Source organism: Prorops nasuta, unplaced genomic scaffold (assembly GCF_024137725.1).
Source record: "Prorops nasuta isolate Cenicafe-Biocafe unplaced genomic scaffold, Cenicafe_Pnas_1.2 PNAS00011, whole genome shotgun sequence".
NCBI lineage: Eukaryota > Metazoa > Arthropoda > Insecta > Hymenoptera > Bethylidae > Prorops > Prorops nasuta.
Genome location: NW_027116808.1, coordinates 588941 through 602240, shown reverse-complemented (window position 1 = coordinate 602240; position 13300 = coordinate 588941). Strand labels below are relative to the sequence as shown.

General features: G+C 37.9%; 1 protein-coding gene across 1 annotated transcript in view; it reads right to left on the bottom strand.

Annotated features, from left to right (window-relative positions):
• Positions 1–13300, bottom strand: part of LOC136777673 (neurexin 1-like) — a 193835-nt gene that overhangs the window by 116895 nt on the left and 63640 nt on the right. Inside the window, exon 3 of the mRNA XM_066734143.1 lies at positions 3688–3835. Coding sequence (XP_066590240.1) covers positions 3688–3835 — 148 coding nt within the window. The remainder of the gene's footprint in view (positions 1–3687; positions 3836–13300) is intronic.

Here is a 13300-nt window from a genome sequence, read left to right as displayed (position 1 = left end):
CATAAAGAACACTCTTCTTCGGCTTTCCTTCCTTATTCCTTTCGGACCTCCACTCTTGCCTTAATAGCTATTTAAAAAACACAGACAAAAAAATAGGAAAAAAATAATAAAATGTTTTAGTCTTCCTGTAAGGACTGCTAATTAAAATTCAAGTTAGTTCAAACTTCTTACAATCCGCTCTCATTTCGTTCTTATTTCACTTGAACTTCCTGCCCATGCTAGCCGTGTAATCTGCTTGCCAGGACAAAGAGCTTTATAAATGGCGTCCCAGAAAATAATTTCAGCCCATTAAGAACTCACTCGTGAAACTGTTTTGTTTAAGCTGCATATCTATCAGCTCCTCCTCTACTCGCGATTCTATTTTTCTTCGTTTCTCTCTTCTATACTCGTACATATTATAAATAACGAGTTTAATCTCTATTATTCCACCGAACGACACGTTAATAAGGCAGGAGTTCTGAATTGTAAAAAATTTTCTATTTTTTGCTCTTTCATCATTCCTGTTGAAACACTTTCTTGCGTTACGCGTATATATCTCAGCGTTCAAGCTCTTTTTCAAATTTAAATTAACTTTTCACTCGATATAAAACTACAGTCTCTGATTTAACTACTCCTCGTTTCTTGATAAACCTATTATTATTGTCAGAGCCAGACACACTCTGTTGTATTATTTTATTCTTTAAAGATGTAATTACCGGGAGATCCTTTTAAGTCCTTTACCATTAAATTATCTGTCGTACTTCAGCACCATTTACTATATATAGTCTATTGTATACATTACAATATTCAGTTATATTTTTCAATGAAATTTCTTCAGACCGCTCGACGAAACTCTTGCATCCTTCTCGCGGAACGAGCAAGACCACGTTTGTTGGATTAAATATAGTCGTTAACGATTGCTCCAGGAATTAAAGAGGAATTGTTCCATGGGTCAATTTAAAAGCGACAAGTATTTGCTTTGAAGCTCCCTTCATCGAAAATCGACGCTTTTATTTGTGAAAATCGATCGTTCGCGCGTCTTATGCATTTTGTATGAGCAGCTTACTGAGGAATAAAAAAGACGTAACCGGAATATTATTCTCGAGGAGTAACGCTTTAAAACAAATCCCCTTGATCTGGGTTATGCGATTGATATTCGAACGATGCATCGGATGATTTATAAACCTTCCAGGAATGATTTTGTAGAGCAGGAATAAAAGCAAATGGCAGAAGTAAGAATGAAAATAAAAAACAGTGGAATATCGATTGTTAATTATAACTCGGAAAGGACTTTTAAATATCGAATGTCCACTAATATAATTGCTTCAAACTTGGCACGCGTCGTTTTATTGTGCCAGCAAGAATTATTATATTTAAGTTTCCAAAGTAAAATCGAATTTGAACCCATTGACGCGATCAAGGGTGCAATTACTCGTTATTGCTAAAGTTTTTCCACGGGACAGCTTGGCTCTGTGGAAAACGTCAATTTTCAAGTAAATGAGATACGAAAACGTGCTTACCAAACATTAATATATCACGCTGATGCATTTGAGCAACTTGCCTCTGAGCGTTAACTTTTTCAAATTGAATAGATTTTTTGCCACCTGCTTATGGGGGGGGGGGGGGGGTTGCTAAAACCTTCTAACTTTCAATTTTCCACTCCATATTTGAAATACTTGTATCAATTATTTTACGCTAAAAGCAGAAATATCAACTCGTAGCTTTTCTCGCGATTCTACCTAACTTCTTTTATTAAATAATACGTTTATATACCCCATTAATCTTTCGCTCGCACAAACTTGTAAATTCTTTCATTACACGATACTCCCTTCAATTGTAATGTGTTTTCCATTTAAGCGAAAACTCTTTTTGTCCTATTAACATTACTTTCAACGTTCAATTTCTTCTACGTCATTCCAGCCATAAATTACGGATACCCTGCACACTTTTTTAACAGCTTTGATCTTTCCATCTCTTTTATTCTCCTTGGGGTTTTCTTAACTCTACTTGCTATGTTTCTCGCATTTGTCCTCTTTGTATCCCACGTATCGCGTATAAAATGTGTTTCGTATCTGACCTTGGAACGGAGAAAATTTGATTCGAGTGATAGAATTCATGAATCACTCTTATACGTTAGCAGAGAATTTTATTGAACATTGTTTACACGAAGGCGTATTCGCGATAGTTTTGTATGGCCGAAACTCGATAGTTCTACTAGCTGCAGTTTATTTTGCTGATTTCTATTGGATCGTGGAGATTAATTGCGAGCGGAGCAGCATATTGTTAAACCGTTGAAAAAAGCAATATAAAGGGACATGGCCTGCTGTCCCCCACGTGCAAACGATATTTTACACCTTTGAGCTTGCCAATAATGAACTATCGTTACGCAAATTCACCTCGATCAAAAGTTTAGAAAAGATCCAAGTGGTAATTGGCAGCCATCGACGCAGTTATCGACCATATCATATGCATATACGCATTAAAGTCAAATGTTTAATTCGGATCGCAGTAGTCGAGTACGTACTTATCAATTTGTCACGTAGAATTTTATCCTATAACGTGTTAGATTTAGAAAAAACCAAATGTTTAATTGGGTTTTGTTATATTACACCGCATATGGTATATAACTTAAGAATTAAAAGCATCTCAGACGTTTAATCAAAGCTGATGCGTAAATTTTTAATACAATAAGAATTTTGCTTGGAATTTGCTGTAAAATTTCGCGAAGGGAGATTTCGTTCATATGTACGTTTTTTGTGGCTAGTTAAGTAACGTCGAGGATTTAGTTTAATTGCGATTTACTATGCGGTCTCTCTTTCTCCTTTTGGTAAAACCCATGGCTCAAGTGAACTAGTACCTACCCTCGTACGTACTAATACCGTGGCTTTTTGCGTGTTGTCATTTAAATACAGGAAGCGGAGTTTCGTCTAATTGCAATATCTGTTTCGAAAGGCTACTTTGTTCCTCTCGAATTTGCCCTTTTGACGCTTCTATATGTAGACATACAGTATAGACGTAGACACGCCTCGAGTAATTTCTCCACATGCTCGTGTGTTCTCGCTAATAAATCGGTATTAAAATAACTCACTCGTCCGCAAATTGCGAAATATTTTAATTTTGTTTGCTAGAAGAGTTAGAAGCCCTGTATATGTGTCTTACGATGATATATAGCTATAGCATATACAGTTGAAATACTAAAACTACGCTGGAAATAAGCGTTGACAATTTCTCCGAGAGATACGACAGTGACGTATTATTCCTTCTGGAGAAGAAAAGCTTGTTTGTCGTAATTTCGTATTTTGTCATAGCGAGTGTGCTGTTATAATGGGATGATATTGCAAAGGATAATCAGAGGATATTTACCAAATTAACGTGCTTATGTGTTCAAATATATTATCGCATAATGTTGTAGCTGTTTCTATCGTGCAGAGGACACCTAAATTTAGACTAATATAGATACGCATAATTAGTAATTGCCACTAGCTTTTGTGACATTGTCGTTTATCATTGGTATATTGATAAATTTATCGTCCTTAACCGACTGAACGAACAAAGGTTTTCATTGGAACGCTATTCGAACGGTTTGAACATTTTTATCATTATTTTGCTATATTTATACCTGCGAATCACACCTGTAAGAAATTTGAAAATATTCCTGTGAAAAAATGAGGTGTACGAGCAAGTGTATTGGATAAAAAAAGAGCTCACCCTTTTCGCAAAATGCGCCTTCGTAATCACCAGTCCTGCATTCACAAATTGGACCACTGTCCGTCGAAATGCAAATCCCGCCATGTTGGCAAGGGTCACGTGTCTCGCATGCATCACTTGTATTACTGACGAACGTATTCCGTAAACTCTGTAACATAAAACAACGCAAGTGTATTCAGCAACAGAATCAATATAAAGTACAAACTGTACGATTATTGTTATTCAGGCAACGCTCGAGGCTTTTTTTTACAATAAAAAAAGGTCGAGCTTTGTTTAAAAATAATGAAATTTCGTTAGTGCGCGAGACATACATGAGAATGGTGTGAGTTGATTGTTTTAATTAATTTAGTGGTTTATTATGTTTGGATACTTTGGAGTATAGAATTTTTAAGATTAGAATTTTTTATTATTTGTATAGAACATATGGCGTTGAATGATAAAATATTTTCATATGGTAGAAATAAGTAGTATAATGCACGTTCACAGGAGCAAGTAGTTCTACTCGATGACTCAGAGATCGCGCCACCCCCACGTTGTGTGCCATCCGCACCTACCAAATCGACCTTGGACTAGCAGCATCTCACACATACACGTTTTATACGCAAAAAAGGTGGGGATAAAGGGAGGACGCATGTCCTTTGCTGCAGAATAAAAATTTATTTATTTTGCTTGTAAAACGTTACATCAAGATCCATTCTGAAAAAATCCTTAGGACACCTTTAATCCCATAAATATACACTAACCCTGCACGAGACGAAGCCTAATATTTTATCGGATTAAGGTTTAACGAATGCAGCGAATCCAACGGGATTGGAAAACGTATCCTGGGTCAAGGTCACCCGACTCGTTGAAAAAACAGTATCAAGAGAATATTTACACCTGCAGAATCCATGCAAATCGATGAAACGAATATAACGAGCAAATTTTCCACTTTGCACCAAAGATTCGTTATAGCTATACCGAGTGTTAAAAATGTTTAATTTACCAATTTCTACTCCACTTGAATGGCTCGTATATATCAAGAACGTTCCTGCAACGTTCCAAGACTCAATCTGACACGTTGCCACGTTTCAGGAACGTTTCTGACACTATGTTTGCTGCACGACAATGATCAAGGGAAGAATAAAGATTAGGCGCGAGTTGGAATCCTAGAAAGGAGTTGGATTTGATCGACTCGAGGCAGAATTGCACAGTAGCGAGGAATTCGAAGCGTTATTTTGGTAATATTTTATTATCGTTCAAATACTTGTCGAGATCCTGGATCAAGGATTCGGGGCACACGTTACTACGCGAGATTCCTCTCACGTCAAGAGACAATCAATAGTGACTGTTAGTGAATGTGTATTCACGTGAGCTGCGCTACAGTTGGACCGAGTACTGCTCGTGTGTGTAGAATGCTAGTGCTATACTACTGCGAGTAGTAAGAGTAGTAGTAGTATAGCAGTAAGGGGGGGATCGAAGCGGCAGAGTGGGGGTGGCGAGCACGCACGAACAAGTGACACAACTGACAGGAAAAAAAATAAAACAAACAATGAAAAAAACATGCATAAAACCACGCAAAACAACCGAGGTCACTTGACACTTCTCTCCAAACATAGCTCATCGCTGCCATATCAAGATTCTTCTTTATGAATGCACAAGCTTAACTCGTATCACTGTTATTTTACTACACTAATATCACAGAACGATGCGTTAGTTGCACAGCAGTATAAGCTAGCTGAAACTCTCTCCCGAGTACCTATAAACCACGGTTGCTCTGTGTCTACGTCGTATTAATCCTCGTAATCTGTTCTATTTGACTAAGTCCCGAACACAGCTAGTATACATTGAACATAAACAGAATACCCGTCTAAATTAGCGCGTTCGTCAAAGCTCTCCGGTTACTATTTCTCTTAACACATGCTCGAGTTATCAATGCCTTTCGTTGCTGCTATCATCCGATTTACTTGAGAATATTATTACCCTATTTTTGTAGTAAAATTCGTGATGACAATTTTCATTAAAATAGCCCTAAATAAATGCAATTGTTAGCAAGGAAAATTAAAAATCGTGTATAACACATGTTCGATTATTCTTTAGAACTGTTTTATTTCACCGTCGTTAACAGTGCGTTCTTTGATTAAATCATTGACGTATACCATTGGTTATTCAAGCTGCAAGCAATTTCCACTTTACCACTTGGAGGATTTGGCGAAAACTTGTTTTTTCTTTAATCTTTTTTCTTCTCAGACAAGAGAGCGAGGGAACAAGGACCCGGACATTCTTAACCCGGCGAACTTCGGAATGAATTTATCTCTGTACAACTGGGACCTTCCCCCCTCCCATCAAGTTCCACTTCGTCTTTCCGTTCCCTTTGCCACCCGTCCATTGGCCAGCAGCCGCGAATAGAACGACTCCGGAGACCTCAATCCTCACCTCAGCTGACGAACTTCTCGCGCGACGAATTCCTACTTCTCCACTCTATCCTCTTTTCCTCCTTTCCTCGTTCCCTCTTACCCCCCCCCCCCCCTTCCCCCTCCTTCTAAAGCGTATAAATATTTAATCTCCAGACCTCGCACAATCTTCTCTCATTGGCCTATACCAATTGGAAAAATCGCACAGTCTTCCAATTTCAGTCTTTTATTTACTCTTCTAAAATGTGTCTTATATTTATCTTTCTCCGTCTTAATCCAAAACTTTGGAGCGAGTCTCGCAAAGACCAAACACATGGTTAGTTGAATTTTACTGGAGAGCTGTTACGTGCTTTATTAAAAAGCGTGTTCGTTATTAATCGTTCGCGATAAAATTCCAGAGGAGAGGGAGGATGGAAGAGCAGAGGTTTTATTTCGCGAAAGAATGGCAGCCGGTGGCTTTACAGCGGTTGGATATCGACTTTATTAAATGGCGCATCGGGACTATCGAATTATTTGGCCATAAATGATCTATGGGGTTATCCTCGCGTGCTCTTGCGGTTCTTATAACCATACCTCGCCACTTGCCGGCTCTCCGCTACTACTGATACTTCGTACAATCGTATTTCCAATATCTGACGCTGTCCGTTTTGTCCTATATCCACCCTATTTTCTAGCTGTAAACCCCCAACTCTCGAGATAGATATTTATTTTTTGTAACTTGTTCCACGACTCGACAGCTAATTTCATCCCCACGTACACTTTATACGACCTCTTCGTTATTTCGTAATAACTCGATGAACTATCAAATTTAAACGTCTCGTCGTTAACCCGAGAATACTTACCAATAAACGTTACTATTGCATTTTATTAGTTTCAATATATTTCTATATATAATATTTTTATTTATTCGACTCTATACGTGTTGTCGTGGGAAATATTTTATTTAATTCATAGCTTGTGCTCGACGCGATTGCAACTGTATATGGATTTTCCTGTAATCGATTAGAGTGTATAACGGAGTCTATTGTTAGACAACGTTTGGTTAATTAAGATTCGATTATACTTAAATTTTGAATGACCATGCATGGAACCTTAATGAGAATCAATATTAATGACTACGCTGCTATACAAGTTGTAACGTACTACATTAGGTTGGCATATCGATTGTTGGATCGTGTAGAGCAATAACGATAGTCTCATTCAACGATTAAACATACTTGCCAGAGAACAGTTTTTTAAGGCCATTTTAACGAGGGATTAAATTACTTTTTCGAAAGGACCCATCCGTCTTGCAGTTTGATCCTGAAAAACAATTGCGACGAGGATCGATTTCGCGCTTAACCGCGTCTGCCCTTCAAACGATATTTTAAACTCGTTTTATTTTCGTGTATATACATATACACCCGTTTAAAAACACACCACGTGCCGGGTAATTTTCCGTACCCTGATACACAGTGATTAAACCATTCCACTTATCCGCCAAAAACTCGTTTCAAAAACGAAAATGGGCAAAAAGTACGACAAACGCGAAAATGAGTTTTTGACCAATTTGAAAAGTGTGTTATAAGGGTACTTGTACAAAAGTTGGTGAATATATGTGGGATGGATAAGAGAATTTTTCGTTGAAGATTCCTGAGGAAATATGCAGGCTGATAGAAGGAAAACACGATTTAAATGGAAAAATTGTGGGAGGCGTAAGGGCTTGAAGTCTGGAGAGATTTGTATCGCGAGACATGGTTGGGTCACCACACAAGGTTTACGGATAGGCGAAAGAAACTCGCATGCTATCTCTGACCCGGGCGTATAAGCTTGAAAACAAACAGCCAAAGTACGACATGAATTTCGGTCGCTTAAATTATTTTCAACGACTGGGGGGCTTATTTATCGAGGTAATTGCGGTTTCGGTGACCCCCCAATGTAGAGCTAACTTCCCACCGAGCGTTCGTCGTTTATTTTATCGACAGCCCTTACGACTTCCGGTTGGAGAACGCCTATGCACTTGAAGCGACGATTACTTTGAATTGTTCCATATGTAGCCAGAAGTATGCGTCCTTTATACCCTCGCTCGCTAAAACTTTAACCATCCGTTTAAAATACTTTACTGCTATCTGTCCAAAAACAGCTTTACGACATATTTCACCCGCCTAAATTGCTGACCTGGCTTTAATAAAAAAGAAAATTATCCAGGTGTTCAGTGAGTATTACACAAGCTTTGCTATATCAAACGCGAGGTAATTTGGTGAAATATTCATTTAAACGGGGGAATAATTTAACCGTATCTTTTGTAGTCATCGGATAGGGTTAAAATGATTTACGGGGGAGTAATTAGTTGAATAAACGAGACTACGTTCGAAGGTATGCCACACGTACTCGCATACTTACGCAACTATTCAATTTTACTTATACCATAGATCCTATGTGGCCTGTCATACGTATATATGTATATATATATATATATATATATATCTATAGAATTTTAGGCACGGTTGTTACACACACACACTTGCATTATCACCTCCATTATTTCTCCCCATTGCACACTTCCAACGCGTCGATACTCCAGTGGTACAACTTTCAATTATCCGCGTTTGATCGTAAATGCTTTTATCACACGAGTATAAACCGAATCGTGATGGAATTTTTATAATCAAACGAGAAATAACGTTATGTTAAATCGTGTATTACAAATTTTTTCAATGATATTTTTCTACATAAGGTTTTAAATTTCAATTTAAAAATACCAAAAATGTTATAGACACTTTACATTTGGAGAATTTCATCGCACCAGCGTACACCTAATCCTGCTGGAATTTCTATATATTCGATGGGAAATAACGTTACGTTAAATCTTATATTACAAATTTTTTCAACCACATTTCTCTACAAGAATTTAAATTTCAAATTTAAAAATAGCAAAAATCTTAGACATTTTACAGTTGGAGAGAATCTCTGTGGGAGTCAGGTTGGCGGTTGCACAGCATTAGCAACAAGACGTGGGAAATGGTTTTCAATGGGAGATTCGATTGAGGATAATGGCGACAATGGTGGGTAGGATAATTCGCCTGAGGAGAAATTGCCTTGGCCAATCGACCGCGATTTGTCGCTGAGGCTTGAATGCAGCATGAGAAGGAGAGGGGGTGGAAGGAGTCTGCATGAACACAGCAGAGGGTTGCACCGTTGAGCCATCGCTTGGTGGAAAGGAACGTGCATGGAAATTGGACGGGAACTCTCCAGAAGGAATATATTTATGTACAGAGCTATTGGCAGTGGGGTATACATATACCCCAAACTCTAAAATCGTTTTGTAGTTTCCCAAAGTTTTGTCATATCCAGCAAGTCCGCGGGCTGAAACCTACTGTATCGTGTGTCCTTCATAGTTTGCAGCGTTTAAGGTTATGCGACAACTTGCTCCGATGCTTCCTGGAACCTCATCCATCTGGAAGGGAAATTTTCGAGACTGCCCAGAGCTGTTAATCGATCAACAGAACCGTACAGAGCTGCAACCACGTGCCAATCGACTCTTGGATAGTTTAAAAGTTTATCCCAGACATTACGTGAAATACCAAAGCTTCTTCTCGAGCTACGTTTTATCTTGGTGTTATTGTTTAACTTGGAGATTTGAAGTTATTTTTTTAATTCGTCGTTACGCGTTTGGAATTTGGCTCGAAGTAGCTGTGCTACTTTTTCAGTAGGCTTAAGAGTAAGTCTGCGATCGTTGAGAAAATTGTAAATTGCTGCTCGAAGCTGGATTTTGTCGGATTTTTGAAAATTTAAAAAGGGATGAATGATCGAAATTAGGTTAAAGGGTGTTGTGTCATTTATGAGGTTGAACTTTACATTGTAAAAAGCCTGTGTGTAGAGTTTTTTAATGGAGGGCCACACGTATGATGGTTGGCTTTGGACAAAGATGACAGCCACGTCGTTTATTTGTTGAGCTTTAGGGGCTTTGGAAGGGTCCTCGTTTCGCGAAAACTCCTTTAATGAGGCACGACGTGGAAAAGTGGAATTAAAGTTTTGTGATTCGTGTCATGTCCGGTGTAAACATGAAATAGTTGAGGGAGAGATTTAATTTACATGTAACAATGAATGTTATTTTGTTACAAAAATCTGTGTTTGACTTTAATTTCGAATAATCGATTTTGTGTGCATGCGAAATATAGCGCAGCGTTGATTTATAAGTAAAAATGATAACTATTTTATACTAGAAAAATCGGAAATTTAATTTAATTTTGATATAATCGATTCTGCATGTATACGCAGAGCATAATAAAGTGAGCTTGTGTATAATATAAAGTTTCTTTTCACAAACGCTAAAGGTTATACACAGTTCAAACGAGAGGTTAACCAAAATTTGCTGGTGAATCACACCGAGCATTCGCAGCAAATAAATGTTTAATCGTCCAGGGATATCATCGTTCGCGAAACTTTTGAAAGTCCAAGTTCATTGTTTGTTATAGATGGTACTGTTTAGCTTATCGACCGACTCGGCTAACGACCCTACCTCATTTCAAAATTCACCCGATCCTAACTTTTGCAAGTTTATGCGAGGGAGCATAAAAAAAAAGCAAAAACGAAGTTTATAATTTTCTGCGATAGACGTTTACACTTTGCTGGGAAAAAACTCTGAGATTCTCGACAAGTTTTTGAAGAAACTGAGAAAATAAAGGATCCGTCTAATTAAGGAAATCGCGTAAAATTAATGGACTACACACACACACATATATATATATAATAAAAATGTTAGGTGTTCCGCTGATGGAGCGGTATTGGATTTATTAAAGAAAATGTTGGAGCGTCAGCTTGAAAAAGAAGTTTTGAGAGGGTGGAGGATGAGGAAGTCAGTGAAGGAGGAAAATTCAAACGATTTGCTGGGTAGCAAAAGGATAGTCAAAAATAACTTCCCGTACATAACGGAGGATTATACGTGAGAAATATAAAAGAAAGGAGCATCGATCATCGCAAGCCATTAAGGTTCGGATGGTTCCCTCTTCAGCCAATGCTCGCTCAATTGTTTTCTTGTCTAATGACCAAGATAACTTTCTGGGTACACATTCGCCCCTTACTCCCATTCCGAGCTTTCATTCAAACTGTTCGTTTGGCTTCAGCAGGCATTCACACTGCTCTTCCAGCCAGCGATTAATTAGAGTGAAAATGGCGCTTGCACGTTTTCACAGATTCCTCACAGTCTTCCATCATCGTTTACCTGCTTCCCTACACACTCTATTCTCAATAAACTTTATTATTACTTTCATATTTCCTCTCCCTTATAGCATTAAACTCATAAATATTCCAAAGTTCAGTAGATTTCATTGACATATTATCACGGTACATTAGATAGCCCGATCTGTATTATACATAAAATGTTGTTGCTCTTATAAAAGCTAGTGGCCTGGAATAGCGGAAATTGCGCGCACGAAAGATTTTATAATACTCGCGACACCTTGCAAAGGTCGATGCTGTAACCCCGCGTAGGCTGGCTTTATAGGGTACAGTACTACTTTGTAGCTTAGCGAGGCCAGTATTTTTGCAATATTTCATAAAATTACATACACTGTGTATAGGAAGAATGAAAGAAGTCTGTTCTATTGGTACTGGATCAACTTGAATAAATATTATTTTAAATCAGTGTTCCACTGGTTATATAATCTAAAACTTCAAATATTTGTAATACTGCAGACACTTTGCAAAGGTCGAGATGCTGCAACTCTGCGTAGGCTGGCTTTATAAAGATTGGTACTACTTCGTGGCTTAGTAAGGCTAGTATTTTTATAATATTTGTTAAAATTACACGCTATATATAAAAAGAATGAAAGAAGTTGGTTCAATTGGTACTGGGTAGACTTGGAGAAATATTATCTTAAATCAATGATCCACTCGTTTATCTAAAAATTCAAACATTTTATATATAATCGATTAATAGTAATATAAATAGATTTATTATCCGATTGATTTATTTTGGTAATTTTCCTGCAGCCATTTAACGTTTCGTGGTTCCTACAGTTGTCTAGTTGAATGGCTCATAAATAGCATAATATGAGTAGATCGAGATAGCGCAGTATCCAAGTGAAGCGAGTCAAACACTCGTCAGACAAACGCGCAGTAGAAGTGGTTGCTTCGCTGATGGCTGTAGCAACGCAATGGCAACGGAAACATCGACGAGGACGAGCATGATTCGGTTTCCGGTGTTAATTAAGCCATTAAAATCGCGCCACCGTAACGCGTTCTCTACGCACACGCACACCTGTAACACTATACTATAGGATATTACATGGAAATCAAGACTATAAATGTAGTGCTATATCGCCTGTCGTTTCAGACAGTCAATTCGACCCAAACCAGCCCAGATTTCGACACTTAAATTCGAGATTGCTTCCACAAGAACGTACAATTATCGAACAATATTCCTTAAAATTCAAACTTTAATTCCAATAGTCGATAACGCGTGTCAGGACTGACTTTTCATCGATTTTTCCACTAGGATTTAATTAGAACTCTGTGAACTAGTCTAGGGAGTATATGTTTCTACGAGTGTCACGTTACCAAGTTGCAATTACCGAATCACAAAGGGCAATTCTGTAAAAATCGTCGCGTTGATTAAACGATTCTGTCTTGTTGGAAGCAAGTGTTTAGGATGGACATATTGGCAACTGAAGTGTTTTTATCAAGCTGCTTCCCCAAGAGAATGTTGCATCTCCGATGCTCCGCTTGACAGTCGATAATATGACAGGTCTGATTTTTCCTTGATTTATCTACTAGCATTTAATTAAAGGATTATAGTTTCCACGTGTGTCACGTTACCATGGTTCTCGAAATACAAAGAACAATTACCAAAGTCTTCACGTTGATTAAACGAATCTGCCTTGCTAAAAGCGACCATTCAGAAAGGATACATTGTGCAACTGAAGTGTTTTCATCAGAGCTACTTCCCTAAGAGGATGTTGCATCCAAAGCTGCTTGACAGTTGATAATATGACAGGGCTGATTCATCGTTGATTTTTCTACTAGAATTTAATTAGAATTCTACATTACTCTAGAAATTATAGTTTCTATCTTTACCAAATTACAGAGAGCAATTAAAAATGTTGTTGTGTTGATTAAACGATTCTACTTTGCTAGAAATAATCGTTTGGAATAGACACATTAGCAGCTGAAAAGTTTTTCTCAGGGCTGCTTTCTTTAAGATATTATATCCTAAGCTGCATGACAGTCGATGATATTAC